Source organism: Myxocyprinus asiaticus, chromosome 47 (assembly GCF_019703515.2).
Source record: "Myxocyprinus asiaticus isolate MX2 ecotype Aquarium Trade chromosome 47, UBuf_Myxa_2, whole genome shotgun sequence".
Classification (NCBI taxonomy): Eukaryota; Metazoa; Chordata; class Actinopteri; order Cypriniformes; family Catostomidae; genus Myxocyprinus; species Myxocyprinus asiaticus.
In genome coordinates this window covers 27,430,414-27,448,495 of record NC_059390.1, presented here as the reverse complement: position 1 = coordinate 27,448,495, position 18,082 = coordinate 27,430,414, and the positions used below count along the sequence as shown (strand labels likewise).

The following is an 18,082-nucleotide window of genomic DNA, read 5'->3' as shown; positions in this document are numbered from 1 at the left end:
TTCATTTCATTCAACAAATAGCAAATGAATATGCTGCTCTTGTCAGTTACTTCATTTGGGGGGGGGGGGGGGTTTCACAGGAGAGTGGTTTGTTCAGGATTTTGAATGTTAAATAGGTTGGGAACCACTGTTCTAATGGCTACTTCCAGCATGATAATGCACCATGTCACAAAACAAAAGTCCTCTCAAACTGGTTTCATGAACATGACAATGAGTTCACTGATCTTCAGTGGCCTTCCCAGTCACCAGATCTGAATCCAGTAGAACACCTTTGGGATGTGGTAGAATGGGAGATTCACAGCATGAATGTGCAGCTGACAAATCTGCAGAAATTGTGTGATGCAAAACATGGACCAGAATCTCAAAGGAAAGTTTCCAAAATCTTGTGGAATCCATGCCACAAAGAATTGAGGCTGTTTTGAGAGCGAAGGGAAACCCTACCCAGAATTAATATAGTGTTCCTAATAAAGTGCTTCGTGAGTGTATATCCTACACTGCAAAATGTGTTGCAGAAAATCTATTACAACACTAACATTGAAATAAAATCTAAAATGACAAAACAATACCATAAAAACAGTCCACACAACATTTTATAGTGCTTTTATGCCAATTTTTTTTTTTTTTAAAGCTTGACAACCCTTGGTCAATTTTTGATTTCATTGTGTAAAAAATAGCAACAAAGACACTTAAATATATATATATATATATATATATATATATATATATATATATATATATATATATATATATATATTCTTTTGCGTTCCATGGAAGAAAGTCATACGGTTTATGAACAACATGAGGGTGAGAAAATGAACTATTCCACCAACATGTCATCAAATACTGCCTCTATTATTAATATTCTCGACACAGATTTATGAAAACAAATGCATATTCTCTTTTTCTCTGGAGCTTTCAATGAGGCTGAATATTTCAGGTTTTGTTAGTCTGGATTCACACGCAGGCAAATATGAAAACATGTCTCTTTCCAGGAATGCTCTTCTCAATGCATCATTGTCAACATGACATTCTTTAATTCCTTACAGAAACTTCTGTGTCGCATATCCCTTAAAGTGCTTCTAAATGGAGTGAAAATGATTCAGACTGCACTCACGGCTTTGTTGTTGTTTATTAACCGTGGTGAGACTGGCACGAGAGCACCACAGCTCCCCCATCTGAGACAGACAAAGAGGGCAGAGAAACGGTAGATTGGAAGTAGAGAAGGGTAAGACGCTAGGTGATGCATCGTCATGGCAACAGCAGACAGCATCAGGGAGTCATTTCTTCCTGTGATTGTGGCAGATTTTTTTTTCTCACAAAGGTGAAAGCTGACCTTTTGACCTTCTGAACGCACCATTCTTCTTAAAAACACATCCGTCAGTGAGCCATGAGCAGTGAGCATAACATACAGCCACTGAGAAAATGTTTTTTAAACAGGAGCTTCCGAAGGGTGAGAATAACTTCTTGTTCTTTAGCGTGCGTCGTATAATACAAATTGCATTCGTGTCTGTTTGGTTTTTCATATTTTCAGAATGTCTTTGGTACAATGTTCTAATAAACACAGCCATTATTTATCATACTATTACAGTTCCAGTCCTTGAATCTGATTGACCAAGTGGCGTTCCAAGAGTGCTGATATTCAGTATAACAGCACTAGGAGACACGTCACCATTTATTCCACTCGTTTGAGTTCACGGTGTTCATGACATGACCTCTAGCAGAGGCGGGTTTTCAGAGAGTCAATTTTGCCAGATATTCAGAACAACAAGTCCATTTATTTTACATCTGTCAAGGGTTTTTTTTGCACTAAAAACACAGTTTAGTCTCTCTGACACGTATAATTAATATAAATATGCTACAGTAAAAACCTGTTAATTGGTTAACCAGCTTGTCTTGACATACAGTAAAAAAACAATTTAAAAAAATAAAATGTCTGTAAAATCTAGTAAAAACTACGTTTCAAGTAATATAAATTACCATATAATTTTGTAAAATGTGTAAATATATTTTTAAAAGACAGAATATTAATTTTAATAAAAACTAAGGTAAAATAAAAAAAGAATTTTTTTTATATGTAAAAATAATTTTACAAAACAATTACAGTTTAATTTTAAAGGAATATTTTGGGTTCAGTACAAGTTAACCTCTTTCAACAGCATTTGTGGCGTTATATTAAATTACCACAAAAACGTATTCCGACTTGTGCCTCGTTTATTTAAGAAAAAAGCAAAAATCGCGGTAACAGTTGGAAGTGAATTGGGGCAGTTCATAAACATTAAAGTACACACCATTTCAAAAGTGTAGGCACAAGATGTAAATGTTATACATGTAAACATGATTAGTGTGATAGAATCACTTACTAACCTTATCAGGGTACATTTATATCCTTTGTTGCAATGACGATGCAACACCGGAAAACCCTTTAAACAATTTTTCGACACAAAAATCATGTACAACATAGATTTTATGAGACTAAAATCATGTTAACATGTATAATGTTTAGGTTTATACTTTTAAAAACAGTATTTATTTTAATGTTATTGAACATTTACAGTACTTCCATTGTGCTACAAATTCTGTTGATTGAGTTTAATATTCCTGTAAGACTTCTATATGTAGTTCAGTATGAGGTGTGCTATGATTAGCTAACCATTTTGCGCGTGAAAACTAACTGCAGTTGTTCACGCTGTTGTTTATCAGGGTGTCAAATTGCTAAATACTGAATAGTGTTGATAAGTAAATGTGTACAGTCATATGTTAATGAGCTCTTGATTGTGACATCAAAAACAAGCTGTTTTTGCAGTTCTTTGAGTTTTGAACATTAGAGCATGTCTATATAGCACATCAACACATCTTTATTTCAAAACCCTGCACAACTTTGTTAATGATCCCATTAAATTAAAATAGGATTTTTGTGGTTTTTATTCAATGTGATCTATTTTCGTGAGTGAGCAAAGCGCAGCACTACGCACAATGACCATACGCTATGTCTTATCCAATTTCCGTGAGAGTGCTAAATCTAAGCCCAATTTTTGTGCCAGTGCAAAGCGCAAATGGGTGTGGTTGGGAGTGTTTGTGCTATCTGAGGGTGTATGCGTGCAAACTGTGGGTGTATTGTATGTTAATGAAGTGCCGCAAAGTGCAATTTGCTATTTTCCTGAAAAATAGGTACATTTGTGCAAAGAGATTTCAAAAGCAGGTCTGTTTTCAGGTCCAAACTCAGTTCCTGCATTTGCAGTTTGGAGATTCCACCAGCAGATGGTAAAAGTTCATTTCAAAACTCTGAAAATATAGTAGAACATCAAATTATGTTGTAGTTGTAGCCATCTTATTAAACAAAAATGTATGAGATTTGTGTTAAAATATCTATAGGTCATGGTGAATTTTTATTATTATAATAATTATTATGTTTATATTTACAACTGTAAATCTAATTTATGATCTAATTTGTATTGGTATTTTTCCACATGTTGTCTTAGAATGATTTTTTAAGTCACTGCAAAAGGTGATGGTGAAAGAAGTTGGAGAGGGTAAAATGTTTGGATTTGGTATGATTTTTTGACCACTTCATACGAAATTAAAATGTAATCAAAATAATGAAGTGTTACTTGAATTTAGAAATATTTTTGGTTTAATTTCTTTGTGTTTAAATAACAATAATTTTTTTTCAAAAACAAAATCATCCGGTTTAAAGTGAAGTGCATGTCAATACAATTACTATTAATGCTAGCCATGATTTGTCAGTAGAAGAAATTTATTAATAATACTTACATTCCAATAATTTAACGGAGCGTACCTCCAAATCCTGCCAAGAATAACATTTTCTAAGCATTTAAATAGAAGTGTCCATATTTCTATTATTCTACTTCAATGCATACAGTCCATTTACACTACCAACTTCTAATGAATGTGCTGTCTTTGTTTATATTGCTGGTGCTTGAGGGAATAGACTACATAACAGTACATACACATGCTGCAATAACCGGAGAAGAACCTCTGAATTAAATTGCACTTGACCCAGCCTATTAGCGCGTTGTGCACACAATTTCGCCAAACCCACTTGTGCCTAGACTTAGCACATACTTGCACAAAAATACCCAAAATTGCCCACTGACTTTGCACATAGGACTAAAGCATAGCGCTGCGTTTAGCGCTAGCGCTCTTAAAATAGGGCCCAATGTCTGTTAGCTTTGAATCCAATACCTGGATCGGTATCGGCTCCAATACTGAAGCTTTTAGACGGATCGGGTATTGGTCCGACGAGCCCGATCCAAATCCGATACTGTGTGTTAGTCATGTTTGTTACTGTCAAGCTCCAAAAATGACATAAAAGAACCATAAAAACACCATTAAAGCAGTTCATATGACTCATGCATTTTATTCAAAGCCACTTGATGACATGCGATAGCTCTGTGAATCACAAAAGGCTGTGTTTAATAAGTAAATATACATTATACGCAGCGCCAGCGCGTTAGTGAAAGGTGCTGATCTGTTGACACAAACTCACGCACAGGCTGGTGATGCACTCGCGGCTATTTTTAGCCTTCACAGCTGTGCACAATATTTGAGTGCTACTCAAGAACAGCATCTCAGATGTAGATGCTCAATAGTTCGGTTCACTTATAAAATGCATTTAGAATGGTGCCGGAGGTGCATTTTACCAGAATTTGAATAAGAAGCGAATTAAACTACTGTTAACTTGCCTACAAGCAGACACATACAGGACTTCCTGGAGAGTTTAGAATGTCAAAATAAAAGCGTGAGGATTTAAAAAGTGCACGATTTAAATATATTACTGTTGTGTTTAAAATTAAAAAAGTCAATAATAAAAATATTAATAACAATTTATTATTATTGTCATCATTAGTATTTGTTTACAAATTATAACAATATTTAAGTTGAATGGGTTCCAAAAAATAACTATGTGAATGAAAAGTGGACTGATGTCTTACAATTAAATTGAACAAAAAATAAATTTGAATCCTTTAAAGTCCAGATACAAGTTTATAAAAATAAAAAAAATAAAAAAATAAAGGCTTCTTTTCTACTGAAGACTTGAAGACTGGAATTTATGTTAATTTTGCTGCTATATTACCCAGTATAGTAGTTCATAATAAAGTGTTTTATAATAAGCTATACATTTATATTGAAATAATGTGTAGTTAGAGGTTTGTGTTTCTTTGCATATTAAAGAGTACTCCCAATTAGTTCCACACAATAATGTAAAGATATTCTAAACTGATTATGCAAAAAACAACACTGGTACCAGCTTGGGATCGGTATCTGCTGATACTGAGATTTCCGATATCGGAAGAGAAAAAGTGATATCGGTGCATCCCTATTTAAAACACAGTCTCTCAATTCCAGGAAAACAGACCAAAAATATTGATGACATCATCTTTCACTCAGGGGTGTATTACAATTTTTGTCCAATCTAATGCTCCTTAGAACAAGACTGTCCCACCCCAAAACATCCAACCACCCACAAGTAAAAAACAGAAATATGTTCAAGAGAAAATACATCAACACAGGAAAAAAAACAATGCTCTTTAAATGATTTCTACTTATTATCTGTTGCTGACAGTAGAGGGCAGACATATTGTCCTTATGGAGGAATGGGAAATCATTATATTGCAGAGCCTAATTACAGATTTAATTCATATTTCATTGTGCCACAGCAGATCTGACTCATCATTTCAGATATCTAATAACTGCAACAGAACCAAACTGAGGCAGGGACGCCCAGAGAGCCAGTCAAGCAAAACCAGAACTGACACTCATACAACCAGAGGCCTGTCAACATCTACACCATCCTGACTTCTTTGCTCTGTCTAGTTTAAGCCCCAGAGGTGTCGCTGAGCCAGTGTTATGAAAACCATGCAGAATGCAGACTAAGGTCAGCATGAAATCAGAATTGAACCCATTAACTTTCTTAATACTTCCTCATACTTAATAATGTTGCTGGTCTTATTGCGCATGGTTCAACAGTCCATTTATAAGAAAAAATAGATATTATTTATAATCTTTCATCAAAATGTAACAACTTTCACAAAGATCTTTCTAAAACTATTTGTCTGTTGATGTAACCACAGCTGTGTGAGTGGTAAAAAAAAAATATAAAAACCGATAATATCATAGCTTCATTTTGACAGTCCAATCAAATCATGATGGAAATATAAAGTCCCATCCAACATTATTTCCCACTAAATACTGAATGTTTTTGAGTTCGTTTTGGTGGTTCGTATCAGCTCACCAGCGCAAACTTTCAGGAAAACTTCTTACCAGCTGCTAATATCTTTCTTACTACCATTGGTCCACGTCATTAGTAGGCATGACCTGGAGCTCCACCTACTTTGAGGCTGACAGCTAATTCCAGTTACATTGTTCAGTCAGTTAAGATCAGTCACCATGAACAAACTGGCGTGCAGAGTTATTAGCGAGCTGGTGCAAACTTACCTGCACCTGTACAATAGTTTGCATACAAACATTTTCAAAGTATATGTCATGCGATTTTTGTTTAATTAGTCTTCAAAAGAAATCAAATCTACTCAAATACTCTTAAGTGCCCATTCACTCTGTTGTTGATCCACTTTTAACACTCTTTTATACATCCATCTTTGCAGTAGCAAATGTATGAGTATGTGGCTGCGTGTAGAGTGTTAGTGAATTAGTGCCATTGATGCAAAAGGTAAACATTACAAATTACACATTATTTACTGCATATACACTCACCAGAAATGTTGTTAGGTTCACCTGTACACCTACTTATTCATGCAATTATCTAATCAGCCAATCGTGTGGCAGCAGTGCAATGCATAAATCATGCAGATATGGGTCAGGAGCTTCAGTTAATATTCACATCAACCATCAGAATGGGGGAAAAATTTGATCACAGTGATTTGGACCGTGGTATGATTGTTGGTGCCAGACGGGCTGGTTTGAGTATTTCTGTAACCACTGATCTGGGATTTACATTTACATTTATTCATTTGGCAGACACTTTTATCCAAAGCGACTTACAAAAGAGGAAAACATAAGCGAATCATCTTAGGAGACAGTAGTATGAAAAAGTGCTGTATTACAAAGTATCACTAGCATCATAATAGTATTCATGCACAACAGTCTCTAAAGATTACTCAAAATGGTGTTAAAAAACAACAAAAAAATACATTGAGCGGCAGTTCTGTGGACGGAAACGCCTTGTTGGGTTCCACTTCTGTCAGCCAAGAACAGAAAACTGAGGCTGCAGTGGGCCTACCATCTATGTACCTCAGCAGAAATCGAGATTCATCAGATCAGGCAATGATTTTCCAGTCTTTAAGTGTCCAGTTTTGGTGATCCTGTGATCACTGCAGCCTCAACTTCTGTTCTGTTCTAACTTCTTTTTTAAATGTGCAGCTTGACTATAGTTTAACTGCTTTAAATTATGAGTAGCTTACAGCTTGTAAACCTACAGTTTTAAAGTAGCTTCCCAAAAACTGCATTAAAGTATTATAAAAGTATCGCAAAGACATAGATTCTTGTGCTCCATTCCAAATCGTATGAAGCCATACAATGCTTTGTATGATGAACAGATAAAGTCTTTTGGACCACTTTTATTTTTATATTTTGAAGCTTGACAGCCCCAGTCTCATTAAAAAGAAAAGCCAGGACATTCTTCAAAAATTCACCTTTAGTGTCCAAAAGAATAAAGAAGTCAAATGGGTTCAGAATAACATTAGTTTGAACAAATGATAAAGGAATTTTCAACTTTTTCTCAAAAGAGACACACTATGGATTGGTGATGGAGTGTGTGAGAGTTCAGAAATGTAGTATTAGAACCGTAGTACAGTATCTTACCCAAATCAGTATTCGGACCGGCAAGAACCTGCTTGAACTTGTCAAGCCGTGACGCCTCTCTCTCTGTCATGGCTGGTGTTCCGGAAGTGTTCTGATCCGCCATACGGGCCACCAGTGGAATGACGGGTCTGTGTGGGAGTGACTGCTGTCTATGGAGTCCTACATACTCGCCACCCACCTCTGACCCATGTACACACACAAACACAAGAGAAAACACAGCTTTAATGAGCAAATAAACAACACTGGCCTTCTTTCTCAAACTCCTCAGCCCATTACACTTAATTACAGAGACTGAATCTATTCCTGAAACCTCCTGACATGAGGACATCTGTTTGTCTGCAGGTCAGAAAACGTTGCCCAGCTTGTTATAATGAAACACTTCTATGTCAACTGAAATCTATTATAAAGTTCAGGTAGATGATCCCTACATTCAGAATTGTGCTCCATACAGCTGTGTTTGAATGCAAGAACATGTTCTCATCTTTTGCTGTTGCTAGTGTCAAGCAAGCTTGAATTTGGTTTGTTCTCTGTACAGCTGCGCGTTGCTAATACAGCTGGCGTTTCACTTACTGACCCCCACTGAAAACGGATGCTACTTTAAGCTTGTTTATTAAGCTTTTTATTGCTCCGATGTTAAAAATATTCCTTATTACGATCCGGGGACATAATTAATTGCATACATTTTTTCGAACGCGTTATTTTTTATATAATTAATCGCACAAAATTACCACATTAAATCGGCAGCCCTAATATGACCACAAAAATACTTATTATAAAGCAAAATATAACTAAATAAAATAAAACAAAAAATTACATAAATGCAACAATACAACAAACGCAATAAAACACATTATATTTTTTTATTATATTAAATGAATGAATGCAAGATGTATTTGTTATAAAATAAGAAAGCAAAATATAACAAAAGAAAATGCAATTAAACTCAACACGCAACGAAACACAAAAGTTTTATATACGTTTAACGTTTTACATAAACAACAAAACTTTTTTGCTAATAATGTAAGAAAGCAAAACATAACAAAAGAAACAAAACAAAATGAAAAATGCAATTAAATGCAAAGAATAACTAAACGAATAAATTATTTTACAGATTACATGAACGCAAAACATTTCTTATCACATACGAAATCAAAATATAAAGATTTTGACACAATTAAACGCGTCAAAAAGCATATTATATATTTTTTACGCATTATGTAAACACAACAAAACTTATAATGCACGCAAAAAAAAGAGAACAAAACAAAAAATGCAATTAAAGTAACACGTAAAGCAACGTTGTTTAATGTATTACATAGACAAAATATTTGTTATAACATAAGAAATCTAAATATAACAAAACGCAGTTAAACGCAATGCGCAACAAAACATATTACTTATATTTAACTTATTTCTTTTCATATAAGAAAGCAAGTCTATTCCTGAAATATCCTGACATAAGGAAATCAGTTTGTCTGCAGGTCAGAGAAGGTTGTTACCCTGAGACACCCTGCTAGTTATAATCAAATCAAAATCAATGTCAACTGAAATCTATTATAAAGCTCAGGTAGATGAACCACTGTTCCAAGTTCCATCATCGTTGAGGGAATTTTTAGGCACCTCATGATTGAATTTGATCTTGATTCAGGGAGCCACAATGCGATTATAAACTTTATGAAGTCTGTGTTGTGGTGCCTTGCACATACAAATGCAGAATTCATCGCATATAGCACTAATCTGTCTCTGTGTTCTTCATATGCTTTTTCAAAAAACAATTCTGAATAATTCATTTTAAATTCTGATTAATGGTGCACTGAACAGGAAATTTGAGGCTGATACTGATCACCGACTTTTTAACACTGAGATCGGCTGGGGGCCTGGGTAGCTCAGCGAGTAAAGACGCTGACTACCACCCCTGGAGTCGCCAGTTCAATTCTAGGGCGTGCTGAGAGACTCCAGCCAGATCTCCTAAGCAACCAAATTGGCCCGGTTGCTAGGGAGGGTAGAGTCATGTTGGGGTAACCTCCTCATGGTCGTTATAATGTGGTTCGCTCTCGATGGGGAGTGTGGTGAGTTGTGTGTGGATGCTGCAGAGAATAGCGTGAAGCCTCCACATGCACTATGTCTCCGTGGTAACGCGCTCAACAAGCCATGTGATAAGATGCGTGGATTGACGGTCTCAGACACGGAGACAACTGAGATTCGTCCTCCGCCACCCAGATTGAGGCGAGTCACTACGCCACCACGAGGACTTAGAGCGCATTGGGAATTGGGCATTCCAAATTGGGGAGAAAAAGGGGAGGAAAAAATGTTTACAAAAATAAATAAAAACACTGAGATCGGCTGATACCAATCCAATAACCAATATTTCTTTTTTAAGTGCCCTTTGCTACACTTTTACAAGTTATATGCTGCAGTTATGTGTTTATGCCCTACACTGTGAAATTACATTCAATTTACATTAATTGTGGAAAAGTTCCATAGGAATTTTTATATTTTCACGAGAGTGAGAAAGGTGCCGCGAGTTGTTCCTGTCAGGCTACTCAGCCTTCCAGGAACTATTCAAGGCACCTTTGTACAATAGACTTATTTTCATGATGAATTCAGACATATGAACCCTTGTTTATAAACACACTATGCAAGATGGAGAATCAAACCCATTCAATATAAAGTCTGATTAATTTCACTTTTGTGTGAGAATGATCCTTTTAACTTTAGCCTACATACTATAATGCTGTAAAACATGTTCAAAAGATGAATGCCCTTCCTTTTACTGTAAGATCTCTTAGGTTCATAATGGCCAACACACCAAAAAAAAAAAAAAAAAACATTTTTAAGATTTACGCATTTCAATTTCATAACACATTTCAAATTGAATTCTGTGATCTTTAACCAAATTAAATTAGTAAAACTTAATATCTAAGATTTATTTTTTTGACTTAATTTTGTAAAAGATTACTTTCAATTTGAATTCGATCCCAGCTTTAAGCCGAAGATTGGCCAACTTAGATCAGCAGCCAATCGTTCAGTGCACCCCTAATTCTGATTTTTATTTTATTTTTTTAAAGAATACACCCCCCCAAACTCCTAATAATCATACTGTCCAAACACCACAGCAAAATGTTATTTTGTGCTTGTTAAAGGTGTAAAATCTGTCTTTGAGTGACTTTGTAAGATCATTCTGGCATAATGCATCATAGTGTCTTCAATATTTAATGATGTTCTTGTAATCCCTGCAGAAATTAGACGGTGTGACTGCTGCTGACAGTATCAGCACAAGGTGCTATTAGAGTTAAAGGCGGAACACTTCAACAGGAAGTCCATTATCACACTCATCCATTATCCATTGCCACTGAAGCCGGCAAAACAAAGTGGAGCCGTCTGCCAGTGCAGGTACAGGTAGAAACAAACACTATCAATGTCCTCATCTAAACTCAAGGGAAGCAAAGTTGAAATGTTTTCTATATATACAGTGACATGAACAGCTGGGATTCAAGAGTTACTAAAATAAAGAGGCTTTTGTTTGACTTGCTACACCTCAGAAATGCCATTTGATCGACAGTTCTATGAAAAAATATGTGCTATATAAACAGGATAAAGCACAATGGCAAACAAAAAGATTGATTGACACCCATTTGAGGTAACAAATATAATAATTCAGGTTGGCTGGGTTCCAAAAACACAAAAGTGTATGTGAAATTGACCAAGACTAAAGCTGACCAAATGACTGACATATTTTAAGTATTTGGAAATAATTAGATTTTTAATATATTGTTTTTCATGTCATTTAAAAGTTTTTAATTAATATATCCCTATTATATTATATGATTCCAAGTTAAATATGAATAAATGACTTCTTAGAAGTGTCAGCAGCACACATATGCCTTCAGAAATATGAGGATTTGTATAACAATTAATCATCATAATCATGAAAGCCCTAAAACAGACAACTAATTGTCATAATAGCAATTATTTAACAATTAGTCATCGTTTTAACATATTATATAAACACAACAAAACGTATTTCTTCTAAAAAAAAAAATATATATATATATATATATAAAACAAAACAATAAAAAGGCAATTAAATGCAATGTGTAATGCAAGGAACACAACAAAACAACATATATTATTAATGTATTACATAAACACAACAAAACGTATTGTGTGTAAAGAAAGAAATCAAAATATAACGGAACGAAACAGAACAAATGTATTATGTATTTTTTTGTGTATTATAAAAACACAACAAAGCTTATTTCTAATAACGTAAGCAAAATACCAAAATAAAACAAAAAAACAAAATTAAAAATGAAATTAATTGTAACACAATGAATGTGCTTTATAGATAAAAAAAAATTTATTATCTATTTTTATCGTAATACATGAACACAAAATGTATTTAACATAATTAAATCAAAATATAACAAAAGAAAACCCAATTACACGCAACGCTCAACAAAACTTTTATATATATTTTAACGCATTACATAAACACAGCAAAACTTATTTCTGATAACGTAAGAAAGCAAAATATAATAAAACAAACGAAGCGTATTATATGTTTATTTTTGTTTTTTTCTCCCCTTTTCTCCCAATTTGGAATGCCCAATTAGTAGGTCCTCGTGGTGACGTGGTTACTCACCTCAATCCGGGTGGCGGAGGACAAGTCTCAGTTGCCTCTGTTTCTGAGACCGTCAATCCGCACATCTTATCATGTGGCTCATTGTGCATGACACCGTGGAGACTCATGCTACTCTCCACGATCCACGCACAACTTATCACACACCCCATTGAGAGCGAGAACCACTAATCGTGACCATGAGGAGGTTACCCCATGTGACTCTACCCTCCCTAGCAACTGGGCCAATTTGGTTGCTTAGGAGACCTGGCCGGAGCACGCCCTGAATTCGAACTCACGACTCCAGGGGTGACCGTCAGTGTCAATACTCGCTGAGCTACCCAGGCCCCCCTCGTACTGTATGTTTTATAACTGAAATATACCCATATGAACTGAAAGCTTGTGAATTGGTATCGAATTGAATTGGGAAATCTCTATCAATTCCTAGCCCTATAATGCAAGTAATCAAAACATAAAATAAAACTCAACCTAACAAAACCTTTGTGTGGCTAAGTATGTTAAAAAGTACATAGACCCAGGAGATATGATGCTCTGGCTACTGACCTTTAGGGGAGGCGACAGGCGCCTCGCTGTGTGACTTCACCAGTCTGTGGTCACTGTGCGGCAGAAAATCTGAAGTGAACCTCAGATCTGTTGATGTCTCTGCTGCTTCCTCTCTCTCTTCCTCTGGCTCTTCCTCCTCTTCCTCTTGCACTTCCTCTCCATCTTTCTCATCAGGCTCAGTGATCTTGTCCATCTGCTGCTGTCTCTGCTCCTGCAGCTTGCTGTGGTTTTCTATCACTTTATTGGCAGTCTCCATGACGACCTCAATGTTGAGGTTCTGGGCTGCCATTGCAAGAAGTTCATCGTCATCATCTGCAACGTCCCAGGCGTCACTCGTGATGCTCTCAAACTCTTGGAAGGTGGTGGCTTTCTTTGGCTTTCCTGGTGTGCTGGTAGAGGGAGGCCTGTTTCCTGCTTTCATCAAGCTGAAAAACAATGAGAACGTTTCAAAATTCAAACTCTGAATTGTATCAAAATGGTTAAATGACACTAACATAAGCTAAATGGCGCACAATGAGCTGCTCAGAAAACAGACTTCCACAACAATGAGGAAATTATGTTTATATTTGAAATTTAACATTATATTTTAACCAGGAAATAAAATACAATTCTTAAAGCAGAGAAGCACCAAATGCTGTCTCTTAAAGGGACAGTTCACCCAAACAACTACAATTCTTTCATAATTTACTCGCCCACATGCCAACCCAGATGTGTAATACTTTCTTTCTTCTGCTGAATACAAATGAAGATTTTTAGAAGAATATTTCAGCTCTGTTGGTCCATACAATGCAAGTGAATGGTGACCAGAAGTTTGAAGCACAAATAAGTACATAAAGGCAGCATAAAAGTAATCCATATGTTTCCAGTGGTTTAATCTTTGTCTTCAGAAGTCCTTTTTTACTATAAATTCATCTCCCTGCCCTGGAGGTGGCGATATGCATGAAGAATGTGAATCACCAAAAAACAAAAGAAGAATGTCAAAGCAAAAGTGGAGATTTAGAGTAAAAAAAAAAGGACTTAAATATTGATCTGTTTCTCACTCACACCTATCATATTGCTTCTGAAGACATGGATTTAACCACTGGAGTCATTTGGATTACTTTTATGCTGACCTTGTGATTTTTGGGGATTCAAAGTTCTGATCACCATTCACTTGCATTGTATTGATCTACAGAGCTGACACATTCTTCTAAAAATCTTCATTTGTATTCAGCACAAGAAAGAAAGTATTACACATCTGGGTTGGCATGAGGGTGATTAAATGATGAGGGAATTTTCATTTTTGGGTGAACTATCCCTTTAAGATTTTGAAATAGCCTAAAGTAATTTGTTTTCATCTTCAAATATAAATGACTTACTTGGCATGTAGGAGAGGGTCAAATGGCGGATGCTGGGCTCCATAAACATGCTGGATACTGGAGAAAAGAAAGGTATTACAATCAACAAACCACATTTTTATATCTATACTTTCAATATCTCACTCACCATTATTTATATAATCAGATAACAAAGACGCAAATCCCTTAAAACACAACTATAAATATGATTGAATTAATAGCTATTAGAAGATTTTATCGAGTAATCAACAAATACCACTTTCATAATGCTGTTGGCATTGCTAACAAGAAGCTACCAGGAAATCACAAAGGTATGAGATGACAACATGGTAGTACCATAGCATTCCAAAGTATGCCTTGGAGTATCATATAATTATCATAGTGTATGAATGTGGCAAACATTTAGTACCATTTTATAAACCAAAGTAGCATAGTATTACCATCTGATACCATCATTGTGCCATTGTACCACCATCACAGGACTTTTTATTAGGGATGTTAAGAGAGAGGCCCAGCTGCACACAGCTAACAGGCTAGCAGATGACTTTATGAGCCAGATCATTGACACATAGGGCTTTGATATTGTAGATCAATGTTATCTGACACAAACTGATCAGACAGTGGTAAAGAATCCAATCAATGATCAATATAAACTCATAGAGCTGTACAGCTAAAACACATGACAGATTACAGAAAATGAGTTCAAGACAGCCTTAAACATATCAGATTTGAGTGACACATATCATTCTGGATATGAATAGCTCTTGCGATGAGATCTGTCGCTATCAGATGGTGTTTCATTAATTAAATGTACGATAAAACACATATAAACACACACAGCTAACACTCAGACAGCCATTAGCATGAACACGTCACTCACTTTCCAGGAACCTTAGCTGTATTTCTTTTCCAAAACTGCTTTTTGTTGCCATCGCTCGCCATAATTAGTCTTCTGAGCGATAGCTCATTAATTAATTTCTAGAATAAAGCTTTTGTAAAGTTGTTCGAATTGTGCACGAAGAGTTTATTTACAACTCAGTTTCTCTTCTCAAACTCAGAAAGCCGCCATGTTGATACCGCCCACCGCACAAAAGCGCAGCTGTGATTGGTTAAGGGCAGTCATGAGTGACTGTTGAAATGCCAATCATAAGTGGATATTTCTGCCCACGTCCTGTAATAATTTCACGTTTGTTTAAAATCTGGACAAAGTTCCTAGTATAATAATAAGAACAGTTATTCTTATAAAATAAGCATCATATCATTGTATTTTTTTTACATTATTTTACACTATAATTTTATCATGTTATTATTTTTATTAAAAGAACCAAAATATGATTTTTACTTATTTATTTATTTATTTTTGCTTCAGCACAATATGATTCACTTTGTCAGCAACATACTGCACAACTTTAAGAAAACCAACTATAATTTAGGTCAAATTAAAAGTGATTTAATGATATATATATGAAGCTGAAAATAATTTATTTACTTTTAATATCATTTATATAAGCATATAGTCTACCCATGTCATTTTAATCAAAGCAGTCACATTTATTTTTTGAGAGAAAAAATCTAACATATATACAGTTTATAATATATGGCAAGCATTGCACGGTTCCTTTCACTGACCTAAAGGAATCCGAGACAGTCCCGACACTTACTGTAGTAGACCTGTGATATTAGATAAGTGTATTGATTTATTACTTTGACTGTTAGAATAGTATAACATTATTCAGAATTACACATGCTCCAGAATTACTATACTACCTAAACCAAATTTTACATTTTATTTCGTACTCTGTATAATATGTAAATTCTGTATTGTCGTTAATCACACACACAAAAATAAATAAATAAATAAACATTCTGTGAAAGGTCCCACATCATTCACATCGCTCCTCCTACAGCAGCATTATGTGTGACGCATTTCTGTCAAGCACCTCCCACTTTACCAGGAAATAAAAAACCGCTATGTAGCTAAACTGCATAGGTGAAAACGAGCAACATCGTGGCTATTATTATTTTTTATAATGATTTAAAACGTCAGGGCGGTATAGTATAAACTCGATATGAAAGTGAGATAACTAAAGTGTATTCGCTGTTAAGAACAGATATGGAGAAGCAGTCGAGTCTGTTGTCTTCTCAGCTTTGTATTCAGCGCAGACAGTATGAGGTCACATTAAACTCTTTCTTTCTCGCGTGGAAAGAGATACAAACGGCCAAAAAATACACCGGACGCGCCATATATGGAGCTTTCAAAGCGGGTGAGTTACATATCTAATACTAATAGCATTTACGCTGTAACAAATAGACAACATGATTCGCTGATGTTGTTTGTCTCTGTGTGTATGTCTCAAAACATAGAGAGCTGCCTGACTACTAGCCAGCAGTTTTGGCCATCGTATGCGCGTGCAGCGTTTTTGCGCAAGAGGCGCGTGCGTAGAACGCATCATCTTGGCCCGCTGAGTCGAAACGCGTCTGTGGTGCCTGAAAGTGCTGCTGTGTGGGATGCGTTACAAGTTTGCACAAGTTGAAATTTCCTTGTGTTGTAATAACAATGCTGTATTAAATACTTTAAGTTTTCTAAATTACATTTTGTCAAAGATTGCAAAATTTCATTTAATGGAAATTTGGTAAAATGCGTAAATCTTAAAAATAGTCTTAATTTCTTACAGTGTAAGTAATCAAAATATAGCGAAAAGAGGTGAAGTGTAACAAACTGCAACAAAACAAAAAACAAGCACAGAAACAAAACACGTAAGAAATAAACACAACAAAATGTATTAAATATTCGTTAACATTAAATAAAAAGACAATAAAACTTATTTAAAGGGGAAAAAATTAAGTTCACTCAAAAATGAAAGTTCTGTATCATTTACTCACCCTCATGCTAACACAGATATGCATGACTTTCTTTCTTGTGCTGAACACAAACAAAGATTTTTATGAGAATATCTCAGTTCTGTAGGTCCATTCAATGCAAGTGAATGGTGACCAGAACTCTGAAGCTCCAAAAAGCACATAAAGGCAGCACAAAAGTAATCCATATGACTCCAGTGGTTCAGTATCAATATTTAATATCTCCACCTTTGACAAGCTCCGACTAGTAGGTGGCAGAATGTGAAAGTCACTTCCACACCAGAATGTTAAAGTGAAAGTGTAGATTTACAGTAAAAAGGACTTAAATATTGATCTGTTTCTCAGTCATACCTGTCATATTACTTAAGACATGGATTAAACCACTGGAGTCGTATGGATTACTTTTATGCTGCCTTTGTGTCCTTTTAGGACCTTCTGAGTTCTGGTCACCATTCACTTGCATTGTTTGAACCTACAGAGCTGAAAAATTCTTCTAAAAATCTTTGTGTACTGCAGAAGAAAGAAAGTTATACACATTTGAGATGGCATGAGAGTACATTTTGAGAGAATTTTAATTTTGGGGTGAACTATCCCTTTAAGAATAGTAAAAACACAAAAACTGCACACAATTAAAGGTACATTTAATTTAATATATTTAATATGAATATATTTATAACAGTGTCAAAAATTAACTTTTACATAATGGGGCAATATTTGCCCCTGGATTTTTCAGGGACATTTTTTTACTTTAATGAGGGCACCTTTTTGTTTCCATCCATTTAAAACATGAACTGTCTCATTCGTTTATGTCAAATATATCAATTAATTAATACAATTTCTCAATATTGAGAATTTATTTCAT

At 35.2% G+C, this 18,082-nt stretch overlaps 2 protein-coding genes across 8 annotated transcripts in view; one reads left to right on the top strand and one right to left on the bottom strand.

The window, feature by feature from the left end:
- The window catches only part of tbc1d22a (TBC1 domain family, member 22a), a 222,600-nt gene extending 207,158 nt beyond the window's left edge, over positions 1-15,442 (bottom strand). For all 6 annotated transcript variants that reach the window (XM_051691574.1, XM_051691575.1, XM_051691577.1 and 3 more), the window contains exons 1-4: positions 15,242-15,442; positions 14,383-14,439; positions 13,025-13,449; positions 7,840-8,019 (exon numbers count right to left, since the gene is read on the bottom strand). In XM_051691574.1, coding sequence (XP_051547534.1) covers positions 7,840-8,019; positions 13,025-13,449; positions 14,383-14,439; positions 15,242-15,303 — 724 coding nt within the window. In that variant the 5' untranslated portion in view covers positions 15,304-15,442. The remainder of the gene's footprint in view (positions 1-7,839; positions 8,020-13,024; positions 13,450-14,382; positions 14,440-15,241) is intronic.
- An 866-nt stretch (positions 15,443-16,308) lies between these two features.
- Positions 16,309-18,082, top strand: part of cerk (ceramide kinase) — a 41,743-nt gene continuing 39,969 nt past the window's right edge. For both annotated transcript variants that reach the window (XM_051691582.1, XM_051691581.1), the window contains exon 1: positions 16,309-16,625. In XM_051691582.1, coding sequence (XP_051547542.1) covers positions 16,475-16,625 — 151 coding nt within the window. In that variant the 5' untranslated portion in view covers positions 16,309-16,474. The remainder of the gene's footprint in view (positions 16,626-18,082) is intronic.